Raw genomic sequence first — 17,881 nt, forward strand, 5'->3', positions numbered from 1 at the left:
TGGCTGACGCAGCCATCCCAGCCCACTTGCTAGGTTAATGCTGATGGGAGTGGCAGGTATATAGGAATGATCACAGCCCAAACCAATACCATGGACCAGTCTGATGACCTGGATGTGAGGCAACCATGACAGCTCCAGAGGTGGGCCTTAGGGGGACCATTCTTTGGGGAGTGGGGCTCCCACCCCTGTTGACTCCTGATATGAATCTGGCCCATTGCCTTATCTTCCAAGAACAGAGTTGTGACAGTAAAATTAGACCATGCAATCGGTCAACAAACTGGCAGCATTGCTGTGCCAGTGGCAAAAACCTTGTGTTGCAGAGCCCTATCGAAGGGGAAAGGTGGGGTATAAATAAATAAATATATGATAACAATATTGCACTATGTTTAAAATTGCTTCCTAGACCTGTCAGCTTGGTGGCTCACCTCTGATCTTGGCAAGGGAGCAAACTCTAGAACTTAGGAGGAGTGAGTGGATAAGTCAACAATGGGGTATTGCCCAATACACATGGGGGTCTATAATTTGTGCCCTAGAAGCAAACCAAAGGAAGAAAATTCCCCTACAGGTCTGCTTGTCCCCTCCCACAGCAATAAGAAAGCCCAACTTACTGGCTCCTGGGGTAGAGACTCTCATCAGCATGGCAGCCTCTGTGTGAACATGCCATCAGCTGCACCCAAGAGGGAGCTGCCCTTTTTGCTCCCTCCCATCGCCATATCATGGGACAAAGCTGATAAGCAGTGGCCCAGGGCTTGACATCTTTTCATAGGTGAGGTAACAGAAGAATGCTGTTGGATCATCCCTGTGAGTGCTGTTATGTTAACATTCACTCGAGGCAGGAGGCAGTTGTGTGACTTAGCTGAGGTGACTTAAGCCAGGAAAAGAGAAACAGAGGGACATAGTCAGATCATTGGTCCATCTAACTCATTGCAATGAGTTGCAGTAGCTCTTCAGGGTTTCAAATGAGTCTTTCCAAGTCGTCCTACCTGGCAGTACCTTGGGCCTTGGACTCTCTGCTACTGCCCTTGCATTCACATCACACGTTAAATCTGTTGAAACAGTAAGTATACAAATCAGGTTTAATGTTCGGGGAAACCATATTCTAACAATAAGTGTTCCAAGCAGTATTTGAAAAATGTGAAAGCAAACCAAAAGTTGGCTCCCTTGCCTAACTGTTCCATGCTGTTCCTCTTTGTGCAGAAGCCATCCACTCAGAATTAAGGAGGCGTAAATTCCACAAGCCCACCCATTCCAATGAAAGACACACTTGGGCTGCTTAGAACTGCAGGCTGAATTCATTGTTAATCGGAACAACTGGAGGTTTTCATGCAGTCATTCAGTTGTAACAATTCCCTGATGGTTTTGAATTTGCTGAAACTCTTTGAACTGATGCTAATCCCTTATGCTAAATAAATATTGCACTAATGGAAAAATGGGTTTGCCTAGCTGAGGATGCTTGTGGAGGGCAGGGGTTGGCTCAGCTGTAGAGCTCAGCTGGCTGATAAAATTGGCATTAAGCTGGTGAAGATTCCAGTGGGGAACTGCTGGGGTGGACACTGAGATGTTGGCCTCTATGTCTAGACAACCCAAAAATGTGAAAAGAGACTTCTGAGTGATGGTTCCTTTCAATATGCCTTTAAGCAATGAGATTCCTTCAACAAGCAATAGAAAGGAAGTGTGCATCTTCCATATAAAAACACCAATCATATTTCTAAACCTCTGCTATGGTGGCTTTTAAACTTGGCCCAGTGATCTCTGGTGTGCAGTTTTAGGTGGCTCTTGAGACTGAAGCAAGGAAGTAGTTTGGGATAAGAATTTATGTTATTTGGCTGTAATTATGTATGTATTGCCTAAACACCAGCTCCTGGGTTTGGGTGGGGTACCACAGAATAAAAAGAAAGGAGGCGAGGGGAAGGAAGGAAGGAAGGAAAATGAGAGGCAAAACAATTAAATGCCCATTGCTTTTTGGTAGATGACAGCACTGAAAGAACAAATATAAAATGATGGACATAATGTACACAATTGTTATTTAAAATATTTAGTAAATTTGTTACCTGTCCTTCACAAACTGGGTTAGAAGAGGGAAGGTTACAAGAATTTAAAATTAATTTTTAAAAAAGTTAAAATGGTAGCATGAATAGATGGGCCTTATAAACACTCATCTCAGGTATCAAAGGCCAAGAGGGAAAGAGATGCATCCTTAGCTCACAAATGTCCTCACAAAGTGGCTTCCATAAAAATGAAATACAATCACAAATGAATGGGAATGTTATGTTTATAAATGTGGGCAGTAATTATAGTAGAACAACCCATGACAATAAAATTCATTAAGCATGGAATAAACCTTATAACCTCAACTGATCATAATATAAACTTTCATCAGACACACTTGTGTTCTGCGAAATATTGGATAGATAAGATACAGATATATAAAATGAAGCTTTATAACCTCCTTGTTGTAAAAACAGGCATATGAAAGGATTTACAACATAATCAAGTTCTTAAAAGAAGGCACACTTGATAAAAAATACAGTCTATGGATCTTTATAGTACATGAAAAACAGGAAGGAATTAGCAAGATAAAGAAATTAAGAGTAAAGCAAGCACACTACAATCCACTTTTTAATTACAGAGAAAAGAAGAACTTAATTAGAACAGTTCAAAATATTTCAATCTTTGTTCATAATTATCTGAATTATGGCTAATTTTTTTATTTATATGTGCTATCAAAGCCCTTTGAGGAAAGTTGTCATCAGCCAAATGCACTGGGCATTTTATTGCTTTATAATTACGATTACTATTTAGTACCATTTACAGCAGGTGTTGCTACCTTCAGTCTGGATCCAGCCCATTGAGACCCCAGATTTGTATCCCGATCTGATTGGGTGCTTAAAATTCCTGTTTTGAAACAGAGGTTGCCCTCCCAGCTTCACTGGTGGCCCACCAAAGCCCAGACCCCACCTACGCAATATGGTGTAAATAGGTTGAGGAAATGCAGAGTACCAGCCAATGTTCATCTAGATCAGGGGTGCACAACCTGTGCCTTGAAAAAAAATCTGGCAACCATACTTTAACCCTCCCTTGCTCCATTATCAACCTGGTGAGCAAGGAGATAGAGAATGATCCAGACTGTGGCACTGCAGTGGGTGGAGAGGCTGGTCTCTTTAGCCCAGGAAGCAACTGCAGTAGAGGGGTGTGCATGACTCCCCTGCATAGCTTATTGGCTGACTGCCACAGAGGACAAATGCAGCCATTAAAATTTAATTTGCATAATTGTTTGGGCATCCTCCTGTCTGGTAGTGGTAAGGAAAGAATAGAAGCTTACCTGCAGAAAACAAGCAAACTTGAAGTGTATTCCTCCCTTCAGTGATGCTTAAGAACTACCGGTAAAAAACCAAAATACACAAATCAAGATCTTCCTAGTACTGATTTATTTTAGCCATTCACAGTATCTAGCACTGCTGCATTTATACTCATTATAGCTCCTCCCTTCAGCATTTTTTCCCTAGTGACCGGCTATGGAGTATTCTGAATTGAATTTTGAAATGCAGAGTATTTTCTTGGCCTTTGGCCTTCCAGGTTAGCACTTTTAAAGTCTCCTAGCTAGCAATGGGTTAATCAGCTGTCACGCTGAGAAGTGAATTTGGATGAGCTATCATTAAATTCTTATAAAACATTGATTTCCTTGGAGAACGTTTCCATCAAACATTTATATAACCTAGAAAAGTCCAGTGAGACAGACACACTTATAAATATGTTATTTTGCACATTTGTAAATGTTATGGATGGGGAAGGAGTGCTGAAAAATGTTTACTGCCAATAGTTGCTATAAAGATGGAAAACATTGCTGTTGTCTTAATATAATCCTCCAGATTTCGTATGGAAGTGGCTTATAAAATATTAATAACTGTTTTTCTCTTTCATTCTGTGAAACACACACACACAGAGAGAGACAGAGAGAGGCTGACTATCTGGTCTTCCTTATAAAGATAAATCCAAATATTATGGATGTATTTTGCCAACTGCATCCAAGGGGGATCCGTCCACAATGGGGGATTCATAGTAGATTGACCCATGTGCTTCTCTTAAGTTTTGAACCCTCTTAAGAGGGTTCTAATTCTCACTTGAAGGCAGTTTCCCTCCAGTTGCGCTGTGTAAAACATGGACTTTTAGTGTGACAGCAAAGCTGCAACTGCTTGTATGTCTTTTTTACCCAATGAGCCACCCTCTGCATGTGCAAATTCTCAATCAATCTGCTTTTGTTTTTGTGCTTGGTCTTTGTGCATCTTGATTGAATTGAACGTCCTTCCATTCTGCGCTTCCAGTAAAGCCAGAAACTGCTGCTTTATAAGAGCTCGACACCTGCCACACTCCACAGCCTCTTGGCACTGTACCCAGGCATCTTTTGGCACGCCGTGGCAAGACTTGTTTCAAAAGTGTTGGAAGGTGGCTCGGGTTGCAGTTCTTTCCTTCCCTTTCCCCCTTTCCGTCGTCCCCTTCTTTTTCCCCATTTCCCATTTAGTTTCATGCCTTGCCTCTCCCATGCCCCAAATAATTATGCAGGAGGAGGAGATTCTATTGATTTCAGTTCCAGAGGAGGGCATCCATCAAGCAGATGGGCCCTTCCTCCTTTTGGATGGCTTCCTAGCATATTTAATTTTTGCTCACTCACTCTCTTTTTTATTTTGGTCTACTGATTTCTTTTAAAAGCAAATCTGCTTCTGATGAAGAAATAGCAGGAGCTTCTTTCCCATAAGTACGGTAATATGATTTGCTTTGTATAGCAAATTGGCTTTCATGAACAATATGTTAAAGTTGTCAGAAGTGCAGCAAAAGGGATTCCTTTTTAAAGTTTTTCTTCACTTTCTTTTCTTTGATCTGCAAAATACTAAAAATACTACATACTAAAAAAAATTTTTAGTATTTTTTTTCATATATTTCATTCCTACCCTTCACACAATAAAAACAAGGAAGTTCTGGTACAGGAGTAAGATAAGCTAACAATAAAAGTAGTCTAATGTTGTCGTTGGCATCTGTCTGTCTGAAAGGACAATTAAGTGTGCTTCCAGGGGCGAAGTCAAACTTCTGTGTTAGCAGCACTGAAGTGACCTCCCCAGGACTCAAGCCTGAGCAGTGGATATGGAGGCCTAGGGCTGCCCAAACGACGAGTCCCCCCCCCCAGCAGCCTCCCTGATGTGGTCCAAAGGAAAACAGAGCAATATGGTAGACACCAGCTTGGCTGCAGGAGTTTCTGGAAGGAGTCATACAAGGTGCCAACCAACCATCTTAAGGACTCCACACCTGATTTGTGTAGAGTTTGCTCCTTAGCCTTTTCTTCTCCCAAAGATGTCCCTCAAGGCAGTGGAGGACCAGAGTTTTCCTTCTCCTAGATGGGCTACCTTCCCGGGTTGACGAACCCCATTTGCCCCTCACTTCCTTCTACAGCACATGCAGAAACCACCTTTTTGACTACTATTGGTCTCATCCACTCAATCCGCTGGATCCTGTCTTCACATGCAGGGCATAGCTGCCAAGTCCCCCGTATTCCCCGGGAAACCCCCATTTTTCCAGCCGTTTCCCACTGGCAGCCCGGATTTTTAAAAACCCCGTAAATCCCCCGGATTCTTAACGGCCCAGGGAGACTCCTTCTGCGCATGTCTGGAGTCTCTGGACATGCACAGAAGTGATTTCTGGCGCTGCGGCCATTTTGGAAATGGGCAGAGCATGCGTAGAAGCAACTTCCGGTGTCGCTTTGCCCAGTTCCAAAATGGCCGCAGCACAACTTCCGGTTCCGCGCAGCTGCCGATCCCGGATTTTTCAAGCTGGAAGTTGGCACCTATGATGCAGGGGACGTCCTCAACACACCAAGGGTTTGAGACCCATTGGCTATCCGCACCTGGTTTTGCAAGCCAGTCAAAGCTATTCCCTGGGTGTGGGTGCTGACAGCTTTTAGGAGCCACAGGTGTGAGCTAAGTACAGGGTGGGGAAAGGTGGTCAAACTACCCCAGAAAGAGCACCAGAGGTACTGCCCCTCCCCTAACATCCCATACACCCCAAAGCGGTGGATAGAACCAGAGAAGCAAACTCCTAGGGGCTGAGGGGTCTTCACCCCCCCAATAAAATATTTGAGGGGGTCGCCTCCCCCCACGTTGATGGGCATTGCCATTCAAATGGTTTGTATGCACTGTGTCATGTGATTGATTATGCAGGGTGGGGCTCCCCCCCCCCATTTTATTGAAGTTGGCACTCCTGGATAGAACAGTAGAAACAAGGTATTGAAAACAATGCAATGGAGTCTCCAAATAGATATCATTAAAGGCATGTGGAGTGGACTTTAACTCTAGTAACTGAAAGTTAACAAAGTTGGTGTCAGGCAAACATGTCCAAGGATGTTGCAAAGCTTGGTCATTGCCACTGAGAAGGTCCATTCTCTTGCAGCGCTCAATTAAGATCCTCTTCAGAGACCCTTCTCCATTGTCCCCAACGAGTACAGTTTATTTAAAGAGGATCCTAAGCCCTTATTGCTTTCTGGCATTTGGGAAAAGAAACAGCACCAGCTAGGATATGAGCAGGAGCTGGTAAATCAGGTCACCCAGGCTTAACAACCAGAGAGGGAGTGAGTCTGAAAGACTTGAGAGCAGGAGAAAAGCACACACAATGGCACCAATCCAGAATGCTGGAGTACATCTGCAAGTGTGAATTAGGCTTGGTAAGGCAGATCAATATTAAGCAGAGTGTTCTAGATTGTTTAATTGAGCTGGGTCCATTTCATTGAGTCTACCTGATAAGCAGCCACAGAAACCCATCTTGCCAGTTCAAGGCTTGCTCAGTTACATGAGAAAATTTGATACAATCCAAAATTGGCTGCATGGTCGAAACAAAATTTAAAAAATCATTCCAGCAGCAGCTTAAAGACCAACTAAGTTTTTATTTTGGTATGACCTTTCGTGTGTATGCACACTTCTTCAGATACAGTACACTGAAATAGAAGTTCATGGTGTAACTTTTAAACATGGTGTAACTATTAAACAAGATTTTGATAACTCAGCTCTGGACACTAGTTTCATGTTTCTTGTCTAGTGGATTGGACCTTCTGAGACTGAATGAATAATAATAATAATAATAATAATAATAATAATAATTTATTATTTATACCCCGCCCATCTGGCTGGGTCTCCCCAGCCACTCTGGGCGGCTTCCAACAGAGAAATAGAACACAGTAATCTATTAAACATGAAAAGCCTCCCTGAACAGGGCTGCCTTCAGATGACTGAAATCAACGTGATGAGTAATGCGTGTAAAATCATTGATAAATTATAACCTCTGCATCCTGACTACGGCCCGGGGGCCACATACGGCCCCTGAGGCTCTTTTAAGCGGCCCCCGGGGACCCCCGCCGCCAGCTGCTGCCACCCGCTCTTACGGGCGCGTTGTGACGCGGCTGCTGACTTCCGACCCAGAAAAGCAACGGAAATAGCTTGTGCGCATGCACAAGCGTCATTTCCGGTGTACTTCTGGGTCAGAGGAGGCTTCTGCACATGCGCACAAGCTATTTCCGGTGCTTTCCAGGTCGGGAGTGTGCCAGAAATAGCGTTTGCGCATGCACATGGGCAAACCTAGACAGCATCTTAAAAAGCAGAGACATCACCTTGCCGACAAAGGTCCGTATAGTTAAAGCTATGGTTTTCCCAGTAGTGATGTATGGAAGTGAGAGCTGGACCATAAAGAAGGCTGATCGCCGAAGAATTGATGCTTTTGAATTATGGTGCTGGAGGAGACTCTTGAGAGTCCCATGGACTGCTAGAAGATCAAACCTATCCATTCTTAAGGAAATCAGCCCTGAGTGCTCCCTGGAAGGACAGATTGTGAAGCTGAGGCTCCAATACTTTGGCCACCTCATGAGAAGAGAAGAATCCTTGGAAAAGACCCTGATGTTGGGAAAGATTGAGGGCACTAGGAGAAGGGGACGACAGAGGACAAGATGGTTGGACAGTGTTCTCGAAGCTACGAACATGAGTTTGACCAAACTGCGGGAGGCAGTGCAAGACAGGAGTGCCTGGCGTGCTATGGTCCATGGGGTCACGAAGAGTCGGACACGACTAAACGACTAAACAACAACAACATGCACATGGGCGTGCACAGCTGTGTGCCCCTGCGCCCGCTCCCCCACCTTCCGGCCCACCATGCAATCGGCGCGGCGGGCATCCGGCCCAAAGCCGGGTAAGTTTGGGGACCCCTGCTGTAGAGCTTCTTGGGTTTCAGATGGCCTTTCTTTTTTATTTTTATTTTCCAGCAGTGCTGTGACCTGGGATATCATGCCAGCCTCGGTAGGGCACTCAGGACATTCCTGTCAGCAGAGCTGAACTTAGAACAATCAAAGCACGAGGGCCTGGATGCCATTGAGAATGCTGTGGAGAACCTGGATGCCAACAGCGACAAGCAGCGCCTCATGGAGATGTGCAACAATGTCTTCTGCCCACCCATGAAGTTTGAGTTTCAGCCGCACATGGGAGACATGGTTAGTTTTATTCTTTTTCATAAATAAGCATATAATGGAATTTCCAATCCAGTCAAGGTAAGGACTGTGGAGGGAATCAAGCAAATTGCCTTGAATTGGTCAGTGACCTGACATCTTGGCCTTCGGCCTGGGCATCAAATTATGAAAGAATGTCCTAATTTAAGCAACATATATCTTCATGGGTAAGAAGAGAAAGTGAATTTGTAGTATCAGTTTGTGATTATCTTCTCATTTGTAATAACGATGGCTTCTTAGAAAAGAAGTGATCCAATTGCTTCACCCTTAGAATAAAATTAATTGGGAAAAGAATTTACTGTAGAGATTACCAGTATTTCCTAGCACCATGATAAATAAAAGAGTTGAAGCTCAATGTCATTACTATGTAGTATGTACAGGAATCGCTCACTGAATTGTGAACCATAAAAGTGAAGGTTGGTATTTTATTGCATATTTGGTGGCTCTCTTGGAAAACTCAGTAGTACAAACTCTGCTCTATTGGCCATTAATTTATTTAGTTATATGTTTTCTATGCTGGTTGCTCTAATGATATCCTCTTCAAGCTGGTCTCCTTCCTTCATAAGAGACTCTTTCGCTTCTCTAAGACCTAATTTGCACAACTATTGTATTGTGAATCTGTCTTCTCATGGTGATTGCCGTTGTTCAAATGCTGGAAAATGGCTGCGAATCAGGCCTGAGAATTCAGTGCTTTAATTTATTATTTATTTAATGGATTTATAGGCCACTTTTTGTATTTACAAAAATACAAATCCAAGTGTAATATAAAAAAACTTTAAAATTATCAATTTCATAGTAATACTAAAGCAAAAAATATAATAATCCATCATCGAGATAAACTACAGACCATAGCACAATAGCCCCAATTTATAGCCCCAGTTTATATTAACTATTAAAAGCCACCAGGAAAAGGGGTGTCTTTGTGCCCTACTGAAAAGATACAAGAGTTAGGGTGATTCATGTTTCATCCCAACCTGTAAGTAGTTTTTTTGTTTCTTGAGACTTTCCCCCTTAATATCTGCGTATAAAACTCTGACTGTTGGCATTATATATCCAGTGGGTCACCCAAGTTGAGTTTTTTCCACTAATTCACAGCATAGGAAACAGAATCCTCTGTAAAACCTGTCACTGAATTTAACATGCCAACTAAGAATAGCAAAGTCATCCATTTTTGTCCCCCCTCTCCCCCGAGGTCTTCCTATATAACAAGATACCTTGTAAAGGCAGATAATTGTGCATGCTGGATGGTGAGCCATAAAACTAAAGCTCAGTATTTCATTGCATATTCCTCTGGTATTTATTGCATGTTTCCTTCATCTAGTGTATCTACTCCCAAGAGACGGTTATCACAGATGCTTTGCATTAGGTCTTTTTTCAGTGTTCTTATCCATGGAATTTTCTTAGCTGTTGCATACAGCTGCGATATATTAGAGCTCATGTTGTTGAAGAAGCAAGCGCCATTGGATCCCATGCAGAGTGTTACAACTTTATTCAAAGGGACACAATCTCTGTCTTGATTCATGTCACTATTATGGAGAACGAAAGTGTTACTTAATTTGTTGTTGTATGTCTGTATTCATTGGGAAGTGAGAATATCTCAGTGATGCAGACACCATCAAGAGTTCTGTATTATACTATAAAATTCATTAAATCTCATATTTGCTCTGGTAATTGTAATCACATGTATATGCTATAACCCCAAACTTATGATTATTTATTATTACAATTACATCCCATTTTTCCTCCAAGCTCATGGTGGTGTACATAGTTCTCCCCCGTCCCTATTTAATCATCACAACCACCCTGTGAGAAAAGTTAGGCTAAGAGATCACACATTGAGCTTCCTGAGTAGGGATTTGAGTTTGCAAATGTAAAATATCCTAATATATTCTAATATTCCAGTGAAATCTGAAAATACAGTACTTCATGTAGCCATCACCCCCCATATTTGTACCAATAATAGAGGCTTATGGTGGTTCTGAAATATGTTCAAACGTCGGAGCAAATGATGAACCTTCCATTGATTTTTACCCCCCATAGAGCTGTATTGGATTTTTGTGTTTTTTATAGCATCATCTTGTTGCTTTGAAATCTGCCCAAGGGCTAGATGCACATCCAGCAATGGAATTAACTGGCAATCAAAACTCTCCTCCAACAATGTATTTTGGAGTTCAGGATTAAAAATAAAAAATAAAAATAAGCTGCTTCTTTAAATTTGAGCATGCAGATATTGAGTTACCCTTAATGTTACAGGTTTGAGCAAGGAATGGAAGATTAAGATACTACATTGGGATAATCATATCTTGGCTTCATAAGTTAAGATATGAACAAGCTTTTTCTTCTTCAGCACATCAGTCCCATCTCTCCTTGCTTGTTATAAACCACGATTAAACCAGGAATTTAATCACAGTTAACCATTTCATCCCAACCGGGAAGTTATAGTTACCACCTTCAATAAGAAGCAGAATTTCAAACCATGGTTTGGAATTGCTTTAAGATCCTTGCTTGTCTGAAACTGGTAAACATGTTTACCCACTTAGGACAAAACAGGAAACTATGTTTAATTCAAGATTTCATCATGATTTGATCATGAGTTGTGCAAAGGGCAGAAAGAAGAGGCCTGTGAATACAGGTAAAAGGCTCATACCTCAGTTTATTAAGCCAAAATGTTTTCTTACAATATATTAAATTTGCTTAAATATTTAATTATCTTTGTTAATAATGGGTAGAAATCTTGCTTGAACCAAACACCATAGTCCTGGCTTCCTCAACCTCGGCCCTTCAGATGTTTTTGGCCTACAACTCCCATGATCCCTAGCTATCAGGCCACTCAGGGAAGATGGGAATTGCAGTCTCAAAACATCAGGAGGATTGAGGTTGAGGAAGCCTAGCATAGTCTTTGGGTTCATTTACATGTTACATGTATCTCCACAATCCTTTTGAGGGACAGTTCTGGTCCTGTCTCTCATCCTTGCTCACAGGTCAATGCTGGTCCAAGAAAAGCTATAGGCAGTATGCATTAAGGATTTATGCTAGCACAAAAGGACTTCTCTCCCTATCTCCTCTCACTAGTCCCAAATCTACTCTGGAGGGTTGAATGAAAACCCAGAACCAATTTAGGGAGGTACATGGTGAGGAGATGGGGAGATTGTTCCATTGGCCGAGGAAAAGCCCCTGCACTGAAGGAATGTATGTATGTATTTTATTTGTCTACCACTCTACACCTGTAGATCTCAGGGCGGTTTACAACATATGATTACAATATAAAAAAATATAAAACACATAACAAAACTCAGAACAGAAGCAAACCAATAAAACCCCTTCCACAGCACATTTAAAAGGGCATTGAATATCAGTAAACCAAAGGCCTGTTTAAAGAGGAATGTTTTTGCCTGGTGCCTAAAAGTATATAATGAGGGTGCCAAGCTAACCTCCTTCCACAAATGGGGAGCCACTGCAGAAAAGGTCCGTTCTCGTGTTGCCACCCTCCAGACCTCTCATGGAGGAAGCACACAAAGGAGGGCCTTAGAGGATGATCTCAGGGTCTGTGTAGGTTCATATTCCATTACTGTCTGGTATTGTACAGCCTCTAAGCTGGATAAGAATAGGCTCCAACAAGCAGTAAGAACTGCAGAGAGGTTAGTTCATGTTAGTTTGACTCCAATAGAGACACTTTATGCCACTCGAGTCAGGAAGAGAGCAGAGCAAATTGCTGTAGACCCTTCGCGTCCTGGTCATCACCTGTTTGATTTACTCTCATCCGGATGTCGGTACAGGACTCTATATACAAAAACGTCTATGCACAGGAATAGCTTTTTTCCTTGTGCCATCAAATTGTTGAATCTGTAGTTGTGTGGGCGGAAGGGAGGCCAGTTGGTGGTATGGGGCCTTTTCACTGTGGTGTTGTACTGTGAGGGGAATAGTGTTTGTATGAGGTACATTTTTTATTTACATTGCAATGTAGTCGAAGCAAAATTCCAAGTATGGTTGATACTTGGCCAATAAATTATTCTATTCTATTCTATATGGAAAGATGCAGTTCTTGAAGTATTGCGGTCCTGAGCCGTTTCTCCTATGAAACCCTATGACTTCATTTGTTCCATGGCCCAGTCCACACCTCTCATACATGTGCAGAGCTGAAGAATCAAATGTCTAGAAACTTTCAGAAGTTCCATTTCTTTTCCAGGTGTCCCAGCTGTGTGCCCAGCAGCCTGTGCAGAGTGAGTTAGTGCAGAGGTGTCAGCAGCTACAGTCTAGGCTATCCACGCTGAAGATAGAAAATGAAGAGGTAAGCTAACAAATTCCATTTTTTATTGGTCTTTTCCCTTGCTGTTTTAGCATAGTCTAGACAATACAGTATGTTGGAGGAGAGTAAGGGCAGCTGAGAAGATAAAAACATATAAGCTTCAGTTCAGGCACAAATTTTTAAGGCAACCAAACAGCAAATTTTAGATGTACAGTTGTGTACATTTTGGTCCAAGTTTCATGAATTTGTTCCACCTATGCTATAATGGTAATTGAAAGTGTGCATAAGATTAAACCCTCAGTCTCCTCTCAGCCACTTGTTTTATGTAGACCCTGTTCATGTTAATTGTGTTGTGTTGTGCTTGGGAATCACAGACCCCCAGTTGCAGTAAATGACAAACCGAGTGATAACAAGGCATTTTCCTCTGCATTCCCACCTTCACTCTTTTCCCTCCCCCCTCCTTTATAATTCCTCTCTTGTGTTCACTCTGCCAGGTTAAGAAAACAATGGAGGCCACACTGCAGACTATCCAGGATATCGTCACCATTGAGGATTTTGATGTCTCTGACTGCTTCCAGTATAGCAACTCGATGGAGTCTGTAAAATCAACAGTCTCCGAAACCTTCATGAGCAAGCCAAGCATTGCCAAGAGACGGGCAAATCAGCAGGAGACAGAACAGTTCTACTTCACGGTAAGAGACCTGACTTTTAACACGCTTGCAGCAAAGCTGATATGTGTTGCAGCTGGGAAACTGTATGTGTCGTCTGCAGTTCTGGCTAACAAGCTGTCAGCGTAATTCTTGAGAGGAATAATAAGAATGGCCCACCTACAAGTTCAGTGTCTGTGTGATTATTTCCCCTCGCCCCTTTGAAAGCCTATGTTCATCCATGAAAGCTTTCACCATAATGAATTTGTTCGTCTTTAAGTAGCCACAGAGCTCTTCGTTTTAAATAATGTTTGCGTCTTGTTAAGTGGAATGTAAGCAAAAATAACATTGCATCTAAACTACAGATCACAATAAGGTGTCTTTGTTCCTCTATCAATTTATAAGCTTTGATAGCTTACAGGTTGATAACGAAGTTAAATCTGGTGATGATTTAATTTCAGGATGGATCTTTCACTGAAAATTGTTCATCGGTTTATCCATTGTTTTAATACTCATTTCCTGAAAGCTTTTCTGAAAAGTGGATGAAATTAGGATCATAAGACACATAGAAGGAACATAGGAAACTGCCTTATACAGAGTCAGACCATTGGTTCATCTAGCTCAGTATTGTCTTCACTGACTGACAGCAGTTCTTCTGGGTTTCAGATGAGGACATTCCCAGCTCTACCTGGAGATGCCAGGAACTGAACCTGGGATCTTCTGCAATAAAAGCAGATGCCTCCTATTGAGCTACAGCCCTTCCTTATCATTCCCTGCCATCAGCATGTGTATTAACTGGATGAGGAGCCATGTGGCACAGTTCCATTCCACCCCATTCCACCTTCCATGCCTAACAGCTGACTAGTGATATTTTAGATTCTAAAAACAGGACTCCATGGGCAATCATTTGGATCAGGGCATGTGTATAGAAGGTCTTTATTTTTTAAATAAAAAACTTGCTCTGTAACTTGCCTTTCTAAATGGATTTTGCAGTATTTAAAATATTTTTATTCCTCTTAAAAGAATGATAGTGTTCATGAATAAATGCTATACATTGGGTAAATTTCTTTGGGCAAGATGGTTTATGTTGAGTCTTGCCTATAAATAGGTTTACCGGAGAGTGTATCACTCCCTTAGACAAGCACTCAAAATACTTCAAATGCCGCATTAAATTAAAAGGTCTGCTTAGAAAGAGAATTTATCAGAAAAATGTGGGTGGAGAAAGTGATTCAATTAAGAAGCAATTGACTTCCCTGGCTGTGCAAATGGCTATTTAATTGAACTTGCAGATCTTCTTTTTCTAGAGAAAAACATACTCTCTTTTCTAACAAGCACGTACTAATTTTACCCGTGCATGATGCTTTGTTTTCATTTGTACCATGCTTACCCACAATCCGTGCCAATAATATTAGACTTTTGCCTCCAGGGAATAAAAGTAGAGTTTGTCATGTCATATACATGTACCCAGGATAAAGAAGTGGGGATTAAAAGAGGCTGTTGTATAAACAGCCTTTTTTTTTAGTTCAAACACTTGATAGATCTGCTATGTGAGAGACTTATAAATATCCTGAATAAGAATATGAGGCTTTGGTTTAAAACAATTAGATTGGGGTTTCTTGACATAAAAATGGGTAATGGCTGAGCATTCCTGTTAATGAAGGGAGGAAATGCGGGGAACAAAGGTAAACCATCAGTAGAACTGCATTTTCATATGACATAAGTTTGGCAAGACACAAAAGATGCACCGCTTTGAAGATATTTGCAGCACTCTGGGGTGGGTCTAAATTAGACGTTAGAAACTTGACATTGGAAAGGTCTTTTTTCATTTGGCACTTTTCTCCTCCTGTCTAACTCTAGTGCATTATGGGAGCTTTTTACATGCCTGTCTGCAATGGAGCTACAGGCGTGCCACCACCTAACTCGGGATATTTTAGCAGACATCTAAAATTATCCTGAGGCTTGATCTGTCAAACAGCACTTGCACATCTTGTCAATTTTTATTTTCCCAAAATACGTCAAGGATCAGCTCATGCAGCCAGGGTTGATCATGAGTAGGGCTCCAGTTCTGGGTTTGGTCATATTTTAAAGAAGCACCCCCTCTTCATTAATCTAGTCTGGATAGGCAAGCAGGCCTGCCACTTGAAGTGGCCCAGGGTGGCAAATTGCAAGCAACCCTAGGGGGAGGGAGAAAAAGAACTGTGCTGTTTCTTCCAAACCCTGTACAGTGGAACCTTGGGTTATGTACTGTCCTCCTTACGAATGCTTCGGGTAATGAGCGCCTCTAACCCGGAAGTAGGTGCTCCTGGTAGCAAACTTTGCCCTGGGATGCAAGTGGAAGTCGCGCGCCAGCGGCACGGCAACAGCAGCAGGAGGCCCCATTAGCGAAAGTGCGCCTCAGGTTAAGAACGGTTTCAGGTTAAGAACGGACCTCCGGAACGAATTAAGTTTGTAACCGGAGGTACCACTGTAATTAGCTGAGCAGAAGATGGCTACTTGTTAGGATAGGTTCCTGTCATGCCACGGTGTAGATTTGTGCTCTTCTCACCGGTTGATCCCTTCTGAAGAAAATGACTCGGCTTGCTGTTTATTGCGCTAGCTTGAATGCTTGTAAGTAATTCTTGTGTGGCTCATTTTAAGTACCGACTTGTGGTTCTTAGGGAGAATTATTGGGGCAATAGGATGTTCATAGGTATGTGGCAGTGGAAGTAACTTCAATATAGTCCCCTTTTATAAATTGTTGCTGTTGTTTTCCTGTCCATTACAGTAATATCCAGAAACATCAATCACAGATAAAGGCTCTCTTGTACAGATTGTCATTTGTAAAAAAACCATAATAAAATGTTAGTAGGTTTCAAATATCAGCAGGTTGACGCAGGTACTGCAGGAACATAGGAAAAAGGCAAGACTACAAGAATCCCCAGGATGGGAAATACTCTCTCACCCCCGCCCATTTATTGAAGGCATTGCAGCAGCAGAGGGAGTGAAGGAAGACCATTAATCTTACAAATATATCTGGAAAACCTCTTTCCCTTCAGGAGCAAACACTCAAATTGTATGTGCTTACTGCTCTATTCTCCACACAAAACTGCTCCCTCTCAGGGAAGTGTGATGGAACAAGGTGCAAAAGGGGGAATGAATTGACACTTCACATTAGCGACTCATGCCATGTGTTCCTTATGTAAACCCAACCCTTGGCTCTTTAGTAGCCTCAGAACAAGAAATATAGCATGCCTGCAACACATTTCTCTGTGCGCCCCCACACTTTTAAGCTTCCATTATAAAATGTCAAAGACAAAATAACGTTGAATTGCTGCTTTATTCTGTGATTCAAGCGATCCTTTTCACAGCCAGTTTTAGCACTGATTTTCTTGGGAGATGTTTTCTGGTAGATGCAGCACATTCAACACCAATTTTTAGTTTGCAGGGAAGACAATGACTATTATTACTGAAGGGGGAGAGAGGAAATATTGGTGGTTGGTGCACAATCCTTGGGTTCACATAATCCCCACTTCTGATCCTACCATAACCCTATTGCTTGTTTTCTGTGCTTCGGTATCTCTCTTGTAAAGCAAGGGTAAGAGTAATTTCACACTTCACAATGGTGGTTAGAATAAGCACATGAAATTGAGGTGCTGGTATGGTGAGGGAGGTGTACATGTAGCAAAATAAGTAAGACATCTGAAGAAAGGATGGATGATTGTAGTTTACAGTTAATTGCTATCACTTGTTAAAAATATCAAGCCACTATGGAGTCCTTCATCTTCAAAGTACTTGGCAGAAATACTTCGTTAATCTGCACAAAATCCGTAAGACTTATGAAAATATTATTTATAACCTTGCCTGTAATCAGTGCCATGCTGCTTTTTATCAATGTGCTGTTCTTTCTCCCTTTTTAATCATCAACAGTAGTGCAGCACTGTGGTGCTCCCGATTTCCTTCCCCTCCCCCAGTGCATTCTGGGAATATCTCTCCTCAAGCTGAATGCCTGCATCAGCTTTGATGTTGCTTTTTTCAAAAATGAGCTGAGTGATCTGGATTCCTGAGAGGGGGTTAAGGATATGAGACATATAACAGAAGGTATTTCCATACAGCCTCAAAAGCATAACACTGTTGCTTTGCCAGCAAGGCAGGAAGACCTAGATTGGGTTGCACATTAACCTATTATGTTTTTCTCTTGACAGCTGTTTCATACTGGTAAATACCAAGGTGGAAGATAGCGTTCATAGTTGTGCAGTTGTGGGGAGAGGGAGCACCGTTAAGATTCTTCTGGTATAGAGTAACACACTGGCAGTTAACGAAACAACACTGTGATTTTAGGCTGACTTTTGCTTCCTGATATAGGACTTCTAATGTATTGTACCTGGGCCAGAAGTGCTATCATCTTGAGGTGGCATTGTATTTATTTCAAAATGTTAACTTGGTTTGTATGCACAGGAATACAGTGGCTTTACAGTGGAA

General features: G+C 41.9%; 1 protein-coding gene across 7 annotated transcripts in view; it reads left to right on the top strand.

Annotated features, from left to right (window-relative positions):
• The window catches only part of SRGAP2 (SLIT-ROBO Rho GTPase activating protein 2), a 206,691-nt gene that overhangs the window by 134,616 nt on the left and 54,194 nt on the right, over nt 1–17,881 (top strand). For 4 of the 7 annotated variants that reach the window (XM_035122342.3, XM_088674334.1, XM_088674336.1 and 1 more), the window contains exons 8-10: nt 8,291–8,515; nt 12,717–12,818; nt 13,271–13,468. In XM_035122342.3, coding sequence (XP_034978233.2) covers nt 8,291–8,515; nt 12,717–12,818; nt 13,271–13,468 — 525 coding nt within the window. The remainder of the gene's footprint in view (nt 1–8,290; nt 8,516–12,716; nt 12,819–13,270; nt 13,469–17,881) is intronic. The other 3 variants (XM_088674333.1, XM_088674335.1, XM_060277122.2) reach the window with 1 other exon arrangement.

This window comes from Zootoca vivipara, chromosome 7 (genome assembly GCF_965207765.1).
Source record: "Zootoca vivipara chromosome 7, rZooViv2.hap1.1, whole genome shotgun sequence".
In the NCBI taxonomy this organism is placed as follows: domain Eukaryota; kingdom Metazoa; phylum Chordata; class Lepidosauria; order Squamata; family Lacertidae; genus Zootoca; species Zootoca vivipara.